Source organism: Platalea leucorodia, assembly GCF_965183815.1.
Source record: "Platalea leucorodia genome assembly, chromosome: 2".
Classification (NCBI taxonomy): Eukaryota; Metazoa; Chordata; class Aves; order Pelecaniformes; family Threskiornithidae; genus Platalea; species Platalea leucorodia.
Genome location: NC_138824.1, coordinates 80,074,247 through 80,093,464, shown reverse-complemented (window position 1 = coordinate 80,093,464; position 19,218 = coordinate 80,074,247). Strand labels below are relative to the sequence as shown.

The following is a 19,218-nucleotide window of genomic DNA, read 5'->3' as shown; positions in this document are numbered from 1 at the left end:
CACACCAACATAATTTCATTAAAGATTTGGTCCAGGTATACAAAAGTAGTGCACTATAAGGGGGGGCAACAGTCCTTTTAACCTTTGCACCTGTCTGTAAAGGAACTGCTTCCAGAAGATTTTTGCTCCCCAGTTCCCCAGCTGGCAAGGAATTCGCTGATCAGCACCTCCGGTTCTTTCCCCACAAAACAGAGGATTCAGGTAAGTAGGACAAAAAAAAAAAAATCTTTTGTGAATGCTGCCACTGCAGGAACAGTGGGAAGAATTATTTTCTCTCTCTTTTCAAGACGTAACTATTTGTATTTTCAACCTGCTTAGCTACAGACTGGCATTCACATCCGCCTCAAAAATGCCTTCTTGTTGGGCAACCTGTTTGTCTACGGATAGATAAATGTCTTCCGTGCAATGTAAATGGCATATACACAAAGTCATTCAAGACTTTTCTTTGCCTGCAAAACTTTATCTTAACATAGAACTTGACATTTAGACACTACAGAATTTCTCTGTAGGTATCTGAGCAAGTCAGAGTAACCTATTACTGTGCTAAAACATGAGTTAGCACCTCTTTTTAGAGCTACTGGAAATCATCTGTTCTAAGCCAATGGCAGTATTACTAGAACACAACCAGTAATCTGATACTGTGAACTAGCATCCTCTCATTTATCATTGTGCAAAGGAAAAAGCACATAAACAAAACCCACTTATGTTCACAGTTACCAAGCAGAGTCGCTCTGAGTAATGCACAGTATTTACATGGCAGAAGTGTTTATATTGCATTTGGTAGTCTGAGAAAGAGGAAAGAATGAACAGCATTATGTAGGTCAACTTCAGTATAACTTAACTGTCTATATAAAACCATGACAATGTTGAGCAGTCAGAAGAAAAATAGAAGCAGTGTCCTTAGCCTACATTTATTTTCATAAAGTGTAGCGGTTTTGGGGAAGGAAGAATAAAAACATGCATAAAAAGCACAAGAAAGACCAAATGAGCCTTCTAAATAATTTAGATGAGAAATGTTTTGAACAAAATCAGCACAATACTTCCAGCCTGTTTCTTAAATCAAGTACAACTTGGTAAAGAAAATCACTTGCATTGCAGAAAGAGGGTGTACAAATATGTCTTGCAAAATAATTTTTAAAAAAATCTTCAGCAAGGTTGCCATTAGGTGATTTGCAAGCTGGTTTAAGAAGTGTTTAACTGAGACTGATTTTAAAGTTATTTTCTGCAAGGGGAAAGTGCCATCCTATATACAATATTACAAAAAAGTGTCTGATGCCACAGGATCAGAGTGACACTACATTTCAGCAATCTGAATATATTAGCTATAAGATGCACTCTTCCCCTATTTAATGTGTCTTTAAAAAAAAATAAAAAGCCACTAAGTTTAGAGCTTCTAAATTTGTGTGCATTCATAAGTTGCTGTTGGGTTTCCCAGCAGTCTGTACAGCATCTGAACATAAAGAAAGAGTACAACCTATTCTAAAAAAACCTTGTTGTTTGCATGCACAACTGCCACAGACTTTCAACTTACTGAGCAGAAAGGTTAAGAGTCTATCCTTTTCTGTGGAGCTTTCCATAAGTTAAGCAATGAGAAACAGCTGTAGAGTCCAGCAATAAAAATGTGTTCTAAAAAATTAAATACATCATCCCAAAAAAATGAAAGAGAGCGTTATTGCTGTTGTGAGAGCTATTTTTCTCTTGTGCACTTGTTTCTCTACTGGACACTCAGACAAGCCAAGATACTCATTTGTATACTTGGAAACTCCCCCATCCCTTCCTTTGTTCCCATTTTTCACATCCTTGGTCAAACTCAGTCCGCTTATTTGAACCGTTCAGGTTGGAGGCTATCGGTCAGACACTTCAGTTGCTCTTCCCCCAGCTTGATCTTGTCCTCAAGCTCTCGCTGCTCAATGATGAGGGCTGACTTCATTTTTACAAAGTGCTCATAGTCTGCTAAGTTCTCCTCACTCAAGTAGTTCGCCAAAATGTCAAAGACAATACGCTCTCGACGATCCAGGTTTTCCTTCAGTTCTTTTGCATCTTCGTGTTGCTGGGTCAGCAGCTTCTGCTTCTCTACCAACGTCCGCTTAGGAGAAAAGAAAAACAGTTAAAAATTCACTGGGTTCACCAGGTTGGGACAACAGCTTCAGTGTTTCAGTCTCAAATCTGTTTTATCTGCAAAGACAAAGATTTTCCTGAATACTTAGGGAGGTGGAATAAGATTGCTCCTTAAAGTTTATTCTAATAAAATGCATTAACAAACAGGAAAAAAAAAATGTAGCGAATCAATGAAATTTCTGTTGGCCTCAATAGCAAGAACTTCAAAGACTACTTTACTATTTAATAGTTCAAAATAGTTACATAAAATAGTTGCCTTTGAGAAACATCCAAGTTCTCCAAATTAAGACTTCACTCAGCAATGTCTTACATCTTCAATACACAGCACCAAATTTCCACACTGAAACAGCTGTGGTTAGAGAACCCAGAAACAGACTAATTAACGGAGCAATTTGTTCTTACAGAGCTCCTGACACTGCGGTATTTTGCAGTTCTGCTGCAATCCGCGTGGCTTCTCTGAGAGATGTGAAGTCGTGTTAAGACATGAGCGAGAGCTGGGGCAAGACAACAGGAGGGAAGTAAAAAAAAAAAAAAAAAGCATTATTTTCCTCCCAAAGGCTGTAAACTTTCTGCTTTGTGCCCTCACAAGAGACAAAATAGGGAAAATGGAGGTTGAATGGAGAAACACACAAAGACAGACGACAGGAGCTATATCCCATTCACACATACGTATGAGCAAGAAGGATGAGGTTCATCTCACCCAACTTCACCTGTCTACACGGTAGACAGCCACACCTGAATCACGCAGCTACACTCCTTTAGCAGTACGTGGAAAGAAACAGAAGCATTATTAATCTGACCTATTTCAGATGTCTGCCTAGAAGCGATTGCCTTTTTCCAGCAGCAGAGTATGGCCGGCCTACTCTGACATCAAGAATTCCTGTACAGACTTCTGAACTTAATTAAAAAGTGCCCCTAAGAGGTACCCCTCCATAACTTTTAGCTTTGCTTCAGAGACGAATTTTCTTTGAGAACCTATGTCTTCAAATAAACCACAGTCTGTTCAAATAAATGTGTCCGTTTTTTTCATTTGGACTTCATGTTAAATCACACATGCTATAATAAGCCTAAAGGATTTACAGAGAAGTGTTTTTGTAGAATAGAGTCTTTTCAAGATGGAAGTATGAGACAAAGTGGGATACAGACCAAGCTTTAACAGACCTATCTGTCAGAGTTGCACACATATCCTGCGCTGCCTCTTTTTCTATAGACAGCACAAAGCTCAGAGGGTGAAACGCTTTCAGCCTTGCGCTCTCAATGTACTTAAAATACACAGCCTAGATTAACTCAGGATTCAAGACAGCTATGGAAGACAAGTCACAGAAATCACACATTATTAGAAAAACCACAGTTTAATCTTCCTTTGAGTTTATGCCAGGGAAGAAAATCCCCCAGCAAGTTGCAAGCAGAACTATCTGCTGCAAAGAGATGGATGGTACTGTTCTCCTAAATTCACCAGGGGAACTAGCAGCCAAGCCAAACTCGGGAGCGTGGCTAGACAGGGCAGCCTTGCAGCTTCTGTGTACACTGAGCAGCAGCAGAAGAATTAGACAGAATTTGATGAACACAAGAGGGCATATATCAACTAGCTGGTAGCTCAGTTGTAGTTACCCACCTAACCTTGGGATTAAATAGTTCTGTTTTTCAAGCCATTCGCTATCATTGTCAACAGACACAAGAACAATCAAATGCTTAGTCCTTCATAACAATTCCTCAGATTTAAGTTGTATGCTTTCTTCTTACCAAGCCTATGGCATGACTTTAAGATGAACACGAGTGACCTGACAGTTTAAGGAAAGTAAACACTACTTTGCATGACACCTTAGTACCTCTGCCCTTGTGGAGGTTTAGGGAATACCTAAGAGAAGTGGGATGCAGAAAGGTAGAAGGCAAATGAGAAACCTCTTGAATTTGCTTTTTCCTCTGTCAAAGATGACCGACAGCAGAAAGACTGTTTTGAAGGGTAAAGTGAAACACACTATAAGAGGCTCAAGACACCATTCTTGAGAAGGTTCTTTGAGCAGCGGGTAAATGGCTCACCAGGCCTAAAGGTGTAAATGATGTCAGATGGTTTCATCTGACCGACTTCAACCAACCAAAGCCAAGCAGAGTGCAGAAGGGTATTTTACAGTTAGCAGTGATCTGAAGCCTCAGCCAAACACAGGCCATCTGAAGGTCCTCTAAGGGAACAATCTCTGGCTCTTTCTATTGAGAGTCTTTCTCAAGAATTGTTTGCTGTTTTGAACCACAGCCATATGAAGAGGGACTGCCTCCATGTATTTGACTTCCCAACATCCAGTTCCTAAACTACTGTCCCTGGTACTTGTCCCTAGTCTTGCAATAACAGGTCTTGTGGGTCTAGGCACCTCATCACATCTGTGGACTGCTGGTTCAGCGCTTTAGGGTTCTCAGCACACTCTGGCTTTGATTGATAAGGAAAGTAATGAGAAGACACTGGTCTCACTGTGTGGAAGGAAAGGGGCTGGTAGCTATTTCAGATGAAGTCCCCTTTCAGAAGCTAAAGTTGAAATACCTGATACTGTTCCTTGTGGCAGAAGAGACCTATGACAGAGCATCTAATAGTCAGAATATTAATTCAGCAGTGATTATTTGCCTGCTGACAGACTGTTTACTTAGAAAGTCTGCTGAGCTGTTGGTGGTTCCTAGAAAGTGGAAAAGTATCAGAAAGCTATCACAGTAATGTTTCTTAGGCATCATCAGCTTAAAAAAAAAAAAAAAAAAAAAAAAAAAATCGATCAGTAATCCCTAGGTATGTGATCCCCAGGGATGGAAGTGAATCTCCCATTTTGTTTATATGGTACATTGGTAGTACACCAAATATCATCACGTGATCTACAAAATACCAAAGGACAATCAAAAAAGCCACATGTGCCAGTCTAAATTCAAAGAAATGCACACGTAACCCTACATGCATTGTATTTCTAGTCAAAGTACGTGGGGACTTGATTCATCTGAGAAGCGTCTCCGACCAACAATTTTAGATATATTTCTGATGTTACTATGGCAAGACTTTGGTGCCAGTGCATAAGAAGATGAATGGGGATTAAAATATGTCAGGGATTTGGATTTCTGTCAGTCTAAATTTGACAGCAGAGCACACAGACAATTTCTGACTGCCCTTACTACACCACCTACTCACCTTCTTCCTTTTCCACACCTAGCCAATAAGCTGTTTTTATCACAGCTCTCAAACTGTGTTTCCTATACGCTCATATCATCTGGTAGCTGTTTCCCCAGCTCACACTCCCATCTTTGAGCCCAGCTGCAACCACATTTACAAAAAAGAAGTCTAAAGAAGGATTAAATTTCTTTAAGTTTCAGGAGATTTGATCTGCCCTTTAATAAGCTGTCAAATACCTTTTTTTCGCCTCAGTCAGAGAGGGGTCTGGACAGCCATTAAACAAGTATGTTTGGCAGCAGCTAGGGCCAAACAGCAAAAACACAGCTTCAGACTAGTCCCAGCACTTACTGGTTCTTATTGGTGAAACAATGGAGCACGCTGAAGAAACACAACATGAATCCACAGCCCATGGAAAAAATTCTGTTACAACACTTAGGTGGACTACTAGCATTTCAGTCCACAGCTACGAGCCAAAAATCCCACTTCACATTCATGTAACTGCAGAAGCTAAACTCACTTGACACATAGCCTGCCCCCCCCGCCCCGCCCCTTTATTTATTTTAGCCTTCAAGTTTCACACATGTCTACATCTCTCCTTTGGTGCATATATGTATTGCTAGATATCTGCTTCCAAGCTAAGGCCTGTTGGGATTTGGAGCTAAACAAAGTGCCGCCAGCAGAGGCGGGGTCCAACACGTAAAAGCACCTCAAACACTCCTGAAATTTCCACATCTGCTGGGATTCCTCCACATCACTACTGGGCTATTCTGGTTGGGTAAACCATGTTTTCTATTGAAAAATTCTTTTTGCGATGTCTCCCTCCTGCCTGCCCCCCCCCCCCCCCCCCTTTTTTTTTTTAAGACTTGTCTTTCTGTCATTTCTTGCTCTTGTTCCTTGCTAGGTGTTGTGGAGGAAGCTGTAGTAGATGAGAAACATTTTCTTTGTAACAACCTTACAGATTTTTATCAAAATCCTTGTTGAGTATAAAGAAGTCTGTAAGCTTTCTGCATTACAGCACAAAGTGACACTCCTCTTCCCATCTTGAGTTGTTAGAATATTTTTGTTTGTCTCCTTTTTACACTTTTATCAGTAGTTCCTCTTTTTCTTTAAACTTTTGCTAAGTCTGTTTTCCACTATGGTGCACCCCAAAACACCACTTTTTCTCACCAAGCCACTTGTAGTTTTAGTATTCCAAGCAAAAGCAAGGCAAAGAGAAATCTAAAGAAAATGGCCTTATGAGATGTATCCATTCACCATCCCTCATCTTGAGCTCTGCAATTTAGATAAACAAAACCAAGCAACGCGCCCCCCCCCCAGTTCACTAAACGCAGTGATATTATTATTGGCCTTTCTCACCCGTTCTTCCGGAGAGGTATTTTCATCCAGGTTATTAAGGGCATTTTCCACCCGGGCCAGACGACCTGACAGTGACAGCAGGAGGTTGACCACTTTGTCAAGGTCACCGATAAACATCTTGAATTTGTCGAACTCATTTGGTTTGCAGACTTCTTTCACAATGGCCTCTACCTCCTCCCCCAGTATGTTGTTTGCTTGGATGTCTTCCAGAAGCGTCTCCCGTGCTTCCCTCAGCACCTGCAGCTTCCTACTAATGCTGTCAATAAGTTCTTGCTGTGGAAAATAAAGGGGATAAGAATTTATTAGCACTACTGCATTTTTCCTCACTTCTGAAAGTCATGTCAAAAATCTAGCACTTTAATACACTGAAACTCCCATGTGGCTTTGACAATGAGTGCATTACAAATAAATATATGTCTAAGTATATGTCTAAGGTCTATACCTCTGGATTCAAAGGTTCAGGATGTAGGTCTACCATGCTCAGCTTGAGACCTGTGTTAAAGCAATCTACCCTTGCGGCAGAAGATGAAGGACTTCCCTTGCCCCAGCAAGCATTCCTGCTTCTTCTTTGAACAGCTTCAAAGCCTGCTATGGAGCAGCATAAAGTACAGCACACCCTTTTCTCTCTAAATACCAGGTCCATAATACTTTTCTGAAGAGCTACACTTACGAAGATAAACAGTACCAGGAAAACACTCCTGTATTTTCCACATGACGCAGTTAAAACTAGGGCACTGTCTAGCTTTTTATTCCTTTCTGCATAATATTAGCATCCCTCCAATAGCAGTGCTTCCACACTCAGAAAATCTTAGCGTTAACACTGCCTTACATTTCTGTAGGGAAATCGTAATCCCTGTGGCACAGAACAGGGAACAAAATCTACTTCTGTATTGTACAAAGCAGCCCTGTGTGAAACTGTACAAAGCGTCTCTGCCAAAGGACCAAACAAGCATCTTTGGCCGTCATTGTCCTATGCCAGGTGAACATACCACCTCATCTGCAGTTTGTCGGGGTTTCTCTAGTAAAATCCCCCATTGCCTGGGTTGCACATGCCCTGGCTTAGAGAAAGCACGTCAGGTGCATCACCAGCAGAGCCAGACCGAGAACCCAGACCTCCTCCCTCAGTGACCTGTGTTCCATCCTTGCTGCCCGGCTATCTCCCTGTCCTGGGGCAAGAGGGCTGGTTTCTTGCATGTCCATTAGCTTTCACTCGTGCACAAGGTGTGGAAGTCAGTTCAGCTAGTCGTCTACCCTAACATGAGATGAATCACACCCTAAAAATGCCTCATTAATTTAAATGTAGATGCCTATTTAGTATTCAGCTAATTTCAGGTAAGAAAAATTTCCAAAGCGTTCTCTAAACATATACCTCTTAGTGCAATTTCTAAATTAAAATTACATCCTTTAAACTAGTCATTATTTCACAGTACTCCTTCAATTTTTTATTTTTTTTTTGAAAAACATTACTCATGACATTCTTTAGGAACTCTGCTTTCTAAATGCAAGTCTGATTACAAGCCTTAACGATTACTGAGAAACATACTGATAGCAGCTACTGCTCTCAGGCATCACTGAACAGTCATTGCCAATTTATTTTGGGAATAAAAAAAACCCCAACAACAACAAAAAAAAGTCTGCCATCTTAACAGAAGGCAACCACACCCTGAAAATTTAACAGCCTTTTTGAAGGTAGAAATTCAACACATGGATTATCCAGGCCAGTTTTCTCTTTTTTGATTTAATATACTCAGGCCAGGTTAATCTGGATTTGGGTTATCTGTTAGTCTGGGTGCCCAAAAGATTAAGGTAGTAAGCAGTTCTACAGATGCCTGCTTTACTGACTGATTAATCTGCAGGATTTGATGTTTTTTTTCCCCTTCTCTCAATGCAAATGCAGTTTGATTTGGATTATGTAGGTCACAGTGCTACGCTCTCATTCCCCTCAGATGACATGCACATGCACAACACTGCTGTTTTACCATCCTAAACACAACAGGATACTGTTGTGCTCTATGTTACTATCTCGAGTTTTTCACTTCTGCAGCTGTGCTGTGACTTTCTCGAATGGAAAAAAGCCATACGACTGCTCCACGTTTACCAATCTGGTCTGACAATCCAGAGCAGCTCTCTCATAAGGTTTCTTTCTTTAAAAAACAAAAAAAGGCCTTTTTGCCAGTAGCATCCTATTTAGACATTCTCAAGCAGGTGAAGCTAGCCTTTAAAGGACCGCTTTTGCAGGTGAGGCAGCCATAAGTACTCGCCCCTCTTTAAGACTGTCATATCTATTAAGAATTGGATTATGTCACCGATTGCTTCCTACCCAGATGAAGCAGCCTTTGGATGCAGCAACTGTGAGCTCACTACATGCTTTTGCTAAGCAGCAGAAAACCTGTATTATGTTCAATATTTACTGAGCCAGAAGAGCTCCAATCTACATCTTGAAACTGGCAGATGAATAATTCATAGCTGTGAATTCTGCACCAGTAAACAAGAAAACAATAAAACCTCATCTTTTTCCAGTAATTCTTGCTGATCTGACTAGCAACACAAAGTAGCTCAGCAGAGTGCTGCTCAGGTAGTTCACTGCTTGGCATGCTTTATGTAAACTACTCTGCTCTCAGCTCACCACCCCATTTCACATGAAGTTCAGGCCTAAACGCAGAAGAAACTTGGTATTCTTCAATTATTTTTACACACTTCAGGAGCTGCTGAAACTTTCTTAAAGGCCAAGGAGATACTTCCTACTCAAGCCACTCATGGATTTTCCTTACTACAAAACACACTTCTGTAGTGTCTTCAACATCTGTTCAATATTTTATAATTGTGATAAACCTACATTAAATTCAGTACATGAGACACACACATTCCATTCCTGCTAGCTGGGAATACAGGGATTGTCCCAAATTAAAAAAAAAAAAAAAAAAAAAAATTAGCAACTATGAAATTCCTATATTTATTTCAAAAAAAAAAAAAAAAAGCACCACACATTTCTGGTTTGCAGAGCAGAGAATGACAAATATTACAATCATTCCACAGTGGACTGCAATTAAGATATCTCATAGCAGAACTGACCAATTTCTAGGAATCAAGGAACAGGTTCTGGGCGTATGCCTCCTCTAAAATAACTGAAGTCGTAAAGCGTGCTATTAAAGCATTCAAGGCCTTAATGATCCCTTGTTAAACTGTGGCCAAATATGTGAAGCTGGGCCAAGTTATATATTCTGGCTGTTTTACAAAGATGTCTTGACCCACTTACCACGAGTTTTATACATTTTCTGACAGGATCCAAGATGAAAGCCCCCTGAACTGAGTGCTTGCATCCTAATGCATGTGGAGGAGCAGGGAGAGAAGTAAGCAGCAATGTGTGCGTGGCTACAACAATATGCATATTCAGAGAAGAAGATGGGGGAGCTCTGCTGAAAACTCTTCATGAAATACTTCCTATCTCATATGATGAGCGGTGTATACTGGAGCTGGGGGGATGGAGGGAGGAGTATGTAAAGGGTGAACATGATTTTCCTGTTAACAGACACCAACACAAATAAATGGCACTTTTGCTTATAAAAGTTTTAGTGTTCATTTTGTTGGGCAAACAAGGAAGGTTTAATTTTAACACCCTCCCCCATACATACACTCCATAATTAATGAGAAGGAAACTAATTCCAGCAAAAACGAGAAACGTGACCATCATGTGTGGCACCAGATAAACCAAATTATTCCAAATGCAGTGGAATCCTTAATTTGTCTAAGTAGTACAGCTGTTGGATTCAGCAGCTCTCTGGCGAGAGGTAAGGGCAGCTCTCCCGCTGCAGCCACGCCATGCCCCCGGCAGTGCACGCCGTATTGAACTGTGCGATGCTGGGGGGGGGGGAGGCAGAGGGAAGGAGGGAAGGCTGAGGGAGAAAAAAAAAAATAAACAGTGGTAACAGGAAACACTACAGGCCCCTCCAATGCAGTGGCATCCACTCCTGCACTGAACCAGAGGTGGGAATCTCCTAAGGAATCTCTCATTCTTAGTGACTAAATATATTCCTAATATTTAACTAAAAGAAATTTCTTTGGGACTGGTTTACCAAATGCACCCTGGCAGTTGATTATTAAGCAGAGAGCTTACTTTACAGAAAAGATTTGCACACCACTGCATTACTAGCTTAGGTAAACAGAGTTAAACTACATCACTTTAATTGATCAAACAGACCATTTCCTCCAGCTTATCCATACTGGGAACTATGATTAAAATATTTTGTGACAAATCACTGAGATGAGTGTGATGATTTTAACGTAGGACACCACTTTCTCAAACGACAGAAATGCCATTATATCATTTTAATACCTACGGGATTATGTTGACCTTAGATGGGAAGTAAAACGCCAAAGGATGGGGATGAATAAGAGTGGAGAAGACTGTCTCCCTTGTGATGAGTATCTTCCACTGAATCCACCAAGCTGATAGCTACCTCCCACCACTACTGTTATTAATTTGGGAGGCAGGAGAAATAAAGGGCGAAGTGGTTTGTTGCCCATGAAAACAAATGGGGGGGAAAAAAAGGGGAAGAGGTATGTAGGTGTAGGTGTTTTTTCCCTCTCTCTCTCATGACAAACCCGAATCTTGGACCTAAATTTCAAAAATATGAAGCAACTAAAACCACTACCAGTTACAGTGGGATACATAAGCACTACTGTTTCTTTGTATATAGCAAGTGAGAGAAATACACTAAAATCTCAAATGGAAAACAATATTTGAAAATAACCTCCCCAAAACTTCTCCCCTGGGGACCTTCCAGAATGTGTATCAAGCTGCAAAAAGCACCTAATATGAAGTTCCTAAATTCACAGTTGGACATTTAACAATCCCTCCCGTGCTTAAAAAAAACAGGCTGATTTTCCAAGTGATCCTGTACATCTAGAAGGCTGTTTATTTAGGGCTATTTACCTAGCAAACTCACAGTTAATGAAATGCATGCAACTGAGAGCCTCCCATTACACTTTTAGAAATGTCTTTTACCTTCTTTTCCGACAAGTCATGATCCAGTTCGTCTTCAGAATCATCCTCGCTCTGCTGCTGTTGCTGCTGCTCCTGCATGTCCTTCATTTTAATCAGCAGCTCTGCCTTTGGTGCAGATGTGCTGTAGTAAGTAGAATTGGTTGTCAGGGAGATGGCAGACGGCGCGCTCTGCTCCTCTTTCCTGGTAAAAAGTCAAAACTTTCATTAACTGCCTTGACACCCTAATCACTGAAAAGGAAAGACAATCTTTTAGAGCCATCGTTTCACCAAGCAAGCAGGGGGTTCAACAGAAAACCACTACCTATGGAAATAGGACAAATAAATACTGATTGTGAAGAAAATTTGTGTGAACTCAGCACATGTCCACCAAAAGCTAAAACTGAAGTAGAGCAGAAGACTTTTCACCATTACAATGAGTGAAATGGACCTATCTCAGCTGGAAACAAAATGTAAAGTTACATTTTACTAAGTAGCGCAAAGACCTCGGTGTCAGAGAGAGTATCCTGTCAGACTTCCAAATGTGGGATACTACAACATAAGTATTTATCTTTTTCATTATGGAATTACATGTGAACTTCTCGAGAAGGCTACAACTTAATTTGATAACTCATATCAAGAAAACAAAAGACCCACAGAACATCAACATGGATGGAATTTAAATCTTTTCTTACTTTGCTCTCATTCACTTCCACAAAATGCCTCATGCCCACTTCAAGCTGTCTTTGTAAATCTTCATCACATAAAAAAGGCTAAAATATTGTTCCTTCTCTATCCAGTTACTAGACTGGATGATCTTGGTAAAATATCTAATCACTATGAAACAGGAGAAGTTAATTATTCTTTAAGTTCTCAGACAAATAGTTTTCAATCAGGTCTTGGGAAACTTCTCACATCGTACAACACTGTTCTTTTTCTGTTGTTAATAGTATTGTTAGCAGTATTATGTTTGACTGCTATTCTAACGGAAAAGTCTTAGAAAAGCCCCAAACCTCAACAGCAGGAAGATCCTCAACTTCAGTCCCTTAGGAAAACTGACACACTTTGGACAGCAGCTTACAAGGAACCACTGGCCTACAAAAAGTAATACTCACTTCTCCTCTGAAATTTTTGGAGAAGGGACTTTTGGCAGGAGCTTCCTGCGCTGCTGAGCTTCTTCTAGGAGGTGTTCATCTTTAGGGAATATTCCAACCATCAGATCCATTGTTGTTTTTATTTTCACATTAGGATCTAGTATGTCTGCCAGAGATTTATCTCTTCCCACAATCTCTCTGGCTAGTTCCTCTGACTTCCAGTCTTCAAAGGTCTTCTCTTTGGCCTTTACGTAGCTGACTGCTGGCGTGGCAGCACTGCTGTCCTTCAAGTTGCTCCCAGGTTCTTCAGCTGGTTGAGGGTCAGCTGGTTTGGTTCTGGCTTCTGGCTCTGGCTCTACACCTTGCCTGGTGTAAGCACAGAATCGTGAATAGGATTGCTCAGAAGTGCTGAGTGTTTTAATTTGGTCCTTTTCCAAACCACTGGGTAAAGCAGGAGGCTCCATAGTACTGACAAGACTTTGCCGACTCTCCTTCTCTGCACTGCTCTCAGAATGAACTATCTTGATGGGAACCATTTTCACCGTAGTATTGTTGTCTATAACCCTTTCAATTCTGGAAAACAAGGAAAACTAATCTTTAGAAATGTAAGAACCTTACATCTCAATTCTTATCTGCAAATCAGAGGGGAAGCCCAAATATGAAAAAAGGTAGATAAGAGATCTAGGTAATGGAATATTCCTTGCACTGTATTTCAAACCCTAAATCTACACATTTTCTTTTCTGCCCACACATTTTAAATAGTATTAGTTCATTTGTAAGTAATCCTAACATCAGCCTTGCACAATATTCATGGTACAGGACTTCTGTTTGCTTCCATGAACGTGAGGGTCCAATCTCAGCAGCCAGGCCCCAGATTTGAGATGGTGCTGCCGAACAGCTTTTTAACCCTTTGCTGCCATGCACATGGAGGAAAACATGCCTCGAGCTTAACTTCATTGGATCTGTGTGAGGCAACAGTGGCCTCAGCTTTTGGCCTGACAGGGGGCTTAGCTGTCTGGGGAGTTTGTGATGCCCCCACATCAATTCCCAGCTCTTCCAGGGGAAGAGACAACAGACCAGATGGAAGCATCCTGCAGGCTAGGTCTTTGCTGAGCTTCAAGAATAACAAATAATCACACACGGAAAACCTGGAAATCATTCGAAACTTAATTACATGATTTAAAAAAAAATAATCTGTATTTGTAAAATTTCACACAAGATACAGAAGTTTAATAAATAGATGCCATCATACTGTCCTGCTTTTCTACTTAAAGGAGAAAAACCAGCCACTGAAGAGGACAACACACAATTCTGGATACTCCTTTTAAGGGAAGCTTATAGCAAAAATTCTGTACTGCATGGCACAAAGGGCCACCTTGGACATTCAGTAAGGCAAGCTATTTAAAGAGAAGGCTAACTTAGATTTTTAAATTGGACAATAACATGTTAAATAACATTACTGAAACTTCTGTACTGTATGTAACCCATATAAGAAACTGAAGTCTAGTTTGGTGGTTTTGAGTTTGCAGAAAGTTTAAAATTATTGTCATAATGTGGGTTTGGAAGCTCTACAGCAAGTAAAGGAACATTGCCTACTAGCTAAAATATCTGGTTTCATCTGGCTGGGTTGCTTGCCGCCTTTCAGATAAGTGAGCAAGACATACTATGGCTCTTTTCCTCTAAGTGTGGGTGTGTCACTTTCCTTAAAAATAAACTTTTACTTTATTGTGCTGCACTTTTCTTTTGTAGGGAATAGCAAAATCCATTTGACTTCACGTTTTTCAGAAGTTATATCTTCTATTTTAAAGGTATATTTGCTTCTGAATTAATGAGCAGCCTCTCAGTAGGTATTTATTTTCCTCAAGTGCTTTGTGGACACGCTTTGGCATACTGATCCAACTTTGGGGGCAGATTTTCCAGCCCATGCTGAACCCCCCCACTCCCATTCAGCTGGGGTGTTTTCATTCAAGGCAACTGTCATTTTAAAGAGCTTGCTCCTGTGTCTGCTGCTCAGCCCCAGCTCCCGGCCTGCAGACGTGGGCTCTCCTCAGAGGCCTGCCACTGCCCCCGACCCTTTCTTTTGGTTGTTTTTAAACAAAGCTCGCACCTTTTGCACTCCACCAGACTGTGAAGAGGGACACGTTTTTGAATTTGGGGGAAATACAACATGCATGCATAAGTGTGTGTACGCCAACTGGAAGAGAAGAAGTGAGCTGACTGCAATTCTTTACCTAAAATGCCCGGCATCTGTTTTGAGCTTCTGAACACATTCCTCTCGGCCTAGTATAAGATTTTGCAGATACTTAAGGCATCATCGAGTCAATTGATTTCAGTCAGAGCAAAGACAGTTCAACACCAGGTGCTTCAGAAATTCTGCTTCTGCAATCACTATCCTCCCAATTTATGAAGGTTTTCCATTTGTGGAACTGTGGCATGAAATTTTGACTTGCAGCAGCTCTGCTTGTGGCCATTACAAAGCTTTACTCCAACCACGAGCACAGTCACTCCTTGTCCTGAGCCTATGTTTACTGGAAATCTACTGATGCACATCTACTGATGCACTCTTTTCATCTTTATTATTGATAAACAGTTGTCTTTGGAAATAGCTGGGTTCTGCACACCAGCAATATTTCCCCACACTACCTTGTTCTACCTAAAACGCTGCAGGAAACCCTACACACTCACTCAGTTTACCCTGTTGATAAACAAGACACCTTTCTTAAAGAAGAGTAAGGAGCTACACGCTGACGTCACCAAACATCAGCTGCCCACAACATGCAAACTGTCATGTCCAAGAGCTCATATGCAAGGAGCCAACAGAAGTAATAAGCCAAATCTAACTAATTGCATATTAAGATAATCTACTTGGTAAATTTTACTCACATGAAAAAAATACCATATAGTAAATACCATATAGAAGGTTCAGAGGTACAGCCTGCATGTCTTTCCTTTTTTGCCATACCTGTTTTATTGAGTAATGTAGTTGTTAACTGAGAATAATACATTGTGCACAAACAAGAGCTGTCTGGGCTTAAGAATTTTAAATGTTAACAAAAGATTTGCAGGGTGAGTATATTATCATGCAGATATGGGCATATAATTAGGCACACCTCAGTGCTAATTTCAACATTAAAGCTTAGTAAGAAGGAAGGGCAAATACAATTAGCTTTCTATGCATCCTTAGTATCTATTCATAAAGCAATACATTAAGGAAGTCAAAGCAATGCATTAAGGAAGTCATTACTGTCATCTACCTTTGCACATAGATGCTAGGGTTCACATGACATGTTGCACTTTTCACAGTAAACTATTATTACTTCATGTTAAAAACACTGCAGGATGAAATCTCATTTTTTTCCTCCGGTTACAGGAGGAAAAACATCAAGGCATGTTTAGGAAAAAAAGTGATTCACATTTTCTATGTCATAGGGCACACTGGAAAACAGCATGATTGAGTCTATTCAACTATTTACATTACAGTAGAGAAAAGCTATTCCAACTACTTTTGCTCAGAAAAGCAACCTCTGCATTCATTCAGCTTGGAGGTTTTATTTTCATTCTTTAACCATGAATTATAGTGCTGAAGGATTTATGAAAACTGAGATTCCTGAGCTTCCTGGAAGAGTTTGTTACCTTGTGGGAGAACAACCTTTTATGATGTTAGCAGCACATGACAGACACAGCAATCAATTTATTTCAGTTGGTTTGTCTAATTCTGAGTTCATCTAGCCCAGGAAAGGACTGACATTCTCCTGCTGAATCTTCAGCCCATCTCAACACAAACAGTGCTGTGGACCCCTCTGCAGATTACCTGGAGCGCCACGTTTCATCATAAAAGCACCATGAAAACAGTCACAATTTGGCAGCGTACCTTACTGTGTATGCTTTCAAAACAGATGTTCTCATAAAGGATACAGCTTCCCTTCTCACATTTGCTTTGTCCCTACACTGATTCACATTCATATACAGACTGGGGTGGGAGAAATGACGACAGGGAACCTTTTGGTTTCACCCAGACTTAAAGTGGAAAATCCATTTGAATCCATCCCTTTCATTTTCTACTAACTACCAGCTCTAACACCTGAGCAGCATCAGTCAACTAAAGAAACTACAGACCAGCTGAAGGACTTTAATAGTACCAATTGGAATTTCATACAAGTCTTAGGTCTCTTTAGGACATGCTGCGATGGCTCATGCTTAATGAACCTGAAGGATGTGCTTTTAGTAAAGAAAACGAACAGTCAACCATTAATAAGGTCTAACTGGGCAAAAAATGTTAACAAAATAATAAAGGAGTTACATCTAGTACCTGGCTGGGTTCTCATCCTGTACGGACACAGGAGGCTTATCAGTGAGCTTCTGTGGCGCAAACTGAGGAGAAGGGGACCTTGATGTCTCCATGCCAGGTTTTTGAAGATACCGATACTTGGAAGATAATACAGACTCAGACCTAAGGTGCGTTTTTTCTTCTAAGTGCTGACAAACATTCTCCGTGGATGAGGCTTGCTGGAGCTGCTGTGGATTAGCACTCTTCAGTTTTCCATTGAAAGATGCAGGACTCTGATAGAGAGAGGAGTGACTGGCAAATACTTCGGCAGAGCTGGGGGATGAGGACGGAAAGGGCTGGCTGGGCGCTACCAGCAGAGATTCAGAAGAGGTGCCGAGCGATGGTGCAGAATTATCTGGTCGCCTGTATTTATCTCTTTTAGGCGGTGGCGGCCTCTGAGGAGCAGGTCCACGTTTCTTGTTCAGCAGCGCCGGCTCTACCCTGTGGTTTTCCTCTCCTTTGCCCTGGGACAGACTGGAGTGGTTCTCGTTCAAGGTCTGTGGCTCAGGGCAGGGGATATGAGGCAGGCTGCGATCCTTGCTCTTCTCGTTCACGTTTTCCTGAGAGTATCGGTAATCACTAGGCAATGTCCCAGACCTCCCCCGGCTCTCGTGAGGCAGAACCGTAGGCTCTTGTGCATGCAAAGGTCTGACAGATGCCTTCCACTTGTGGCCTAAATTCTGGTCCAGCTGATCCCTCTTCTCCTGTGGGTTTTCCCTCAGGGCCCCTGTGTCAGCTTGCCTAGAGAGAAGAACACATCGTTAATGCGCTGCTGATTTATCTCCTTCGGCACGAGGCCGCCGCACCGATCCAGGAAGCTTGAATACCGAGATCACATCCAACATTTAACACCAACTCCTCCAATCTACGGTAACTGTACGGGACAAAAACATCCTCTCATGTATGGGCACACGTGGTGTACCTAACCTAACGTGATGAATCAAAGCACAATGTCAGGCTGAATTAGGGTATGGAGCGCCACAGGATGCAACACAACCTTCGGGTAACCCGAGGCGCTGCAGCGTGCACGGCATAGTTAAATGCACAGCGCACCTCCACCGCTGATGTAGCTGGCACAGCCAAATGTGCAAGTGTTGGTAGAAAATAAAACTGTCTCAAGAACAGGAATCCTAATACTAAAATTTAATTCTCTTCTTGCTTCAGTGTCAGTAACGAAGCGCAGAAAGCAAGTTTCTTCTGTACGTGCAAAATTAATACTTGAGTGCCGTTTTAAATGTGAATTGAATACCATGAACTTTAATTATGAATCTGGAGGTTGAATTTTTGCATAACTGGTGAAAAATGAAATGAGTGCAAAGAAAATGTTTGCTGAAGCTAAAAAACTGGAAAAGGGAAAATGAACATCACCTGAAAAAAAGGCAGAAAAGGAAATTTAGAAAGGATAGTATTTTCCAGTCGGGCTTACTTTAAACTTGAACTTCTTTTGCCCTGTCAGCACAAATGACAAGCAATGGCGAAAAAGGCCTTACCTTAGACAGAAATATTTTGGGGTTTATTCCACTTTTACACTCTCTGTTTCTCTGGCCAGGAAACAGGCTTTCACAGCTCCAGGCTTGTGCTTTGCCACAAAACATGTAGTTCATTTGTGTTCACCAGACAGACAAATTGGGAAAGAAACAGAAGGCAGGAAAAAAAAAAAAAAAAAAAGTACCTCTGGAGCCCCGAGAGGAGACAGGTTTGTTCTCTGCTCAAAGAAGGCTGAAGAGACACTGTGAGTTTAGAAAAGAAGCTGCAACAGAGAAGTAAAAGGCTTCAGAGAGCTGCGAATATCATTTGTGCTACTCACAGCACTGGCCTCTGTATTTTAAAATAGTAACCCTGTAGACGTGCACTGCCCAAGCCTTCCTTTGAGGGAACTGTGAAAGAGGCATCTTTCTCAGCCTATTTGTAAAGTAAGGTTAACTTGAATGTTCAATGTAAACAGGTTATTAGCCTTACTGTACCAGTTTTGAGAATAAGTCTATAGGCAGTTACCATCAGTGTGTATGAAAACGTAATTTCAGATAAAAGCACATAAAATAAGTAATAGGTTAAGTCCATTATAAATTCAAGAAGAAGAAAAAATTTGGAGCAATTACACACTGCATTACTATTTTAATTAAATTAAACCACATCTTTAAAATGAAGTATTGTGGGAAGACAACTGATTAAATATGGGTTCTACTTTCACACCTGTATG

The 19,218-nt window shown here is 41.0% G+C and overlaps 1 protein-coding gene across 1 annotated transcript in view; it reads right to left on the bottom strand.

The window, feature by feature from the left end:
* Window positions 1-1,433: 1,433 nt before the first annotated feature.
* Window positions 1,434-19,218, bottom strand: part of SHROOM2 (shroom family member 2) — a gene marked incomplete at its 5' end in the record, with an annotated part of 124,206 nt that continues 106,421 nt past the window's right edge. Inside the window, 5 exons of the mRNA XM_082337080.1 lie at window positions 1,434-2,086; window positions 6,617-6,889; window positions 11,622-11,802; window positions 12,713-13,264; window positions 17,001-17,759. Of these exons, the coding sequence (XP_082193206.1) occupies window positions 1,820-2,086; window positions 6,617-6,889; window positions 11,622-11,802; window positions 12,713-13,264; window positions 17,001-17,759 (2,032 nt within the window). The 3' untranslated portion in view covers window positions 1,434-1,819. The remainder of the gene's footprint in view (window positions 2,087-6,616; window positions 6,890-11,621; window positions 11,803-12,712; window positions 13,265-17,000; window positions 17,760-19,218) is intronic.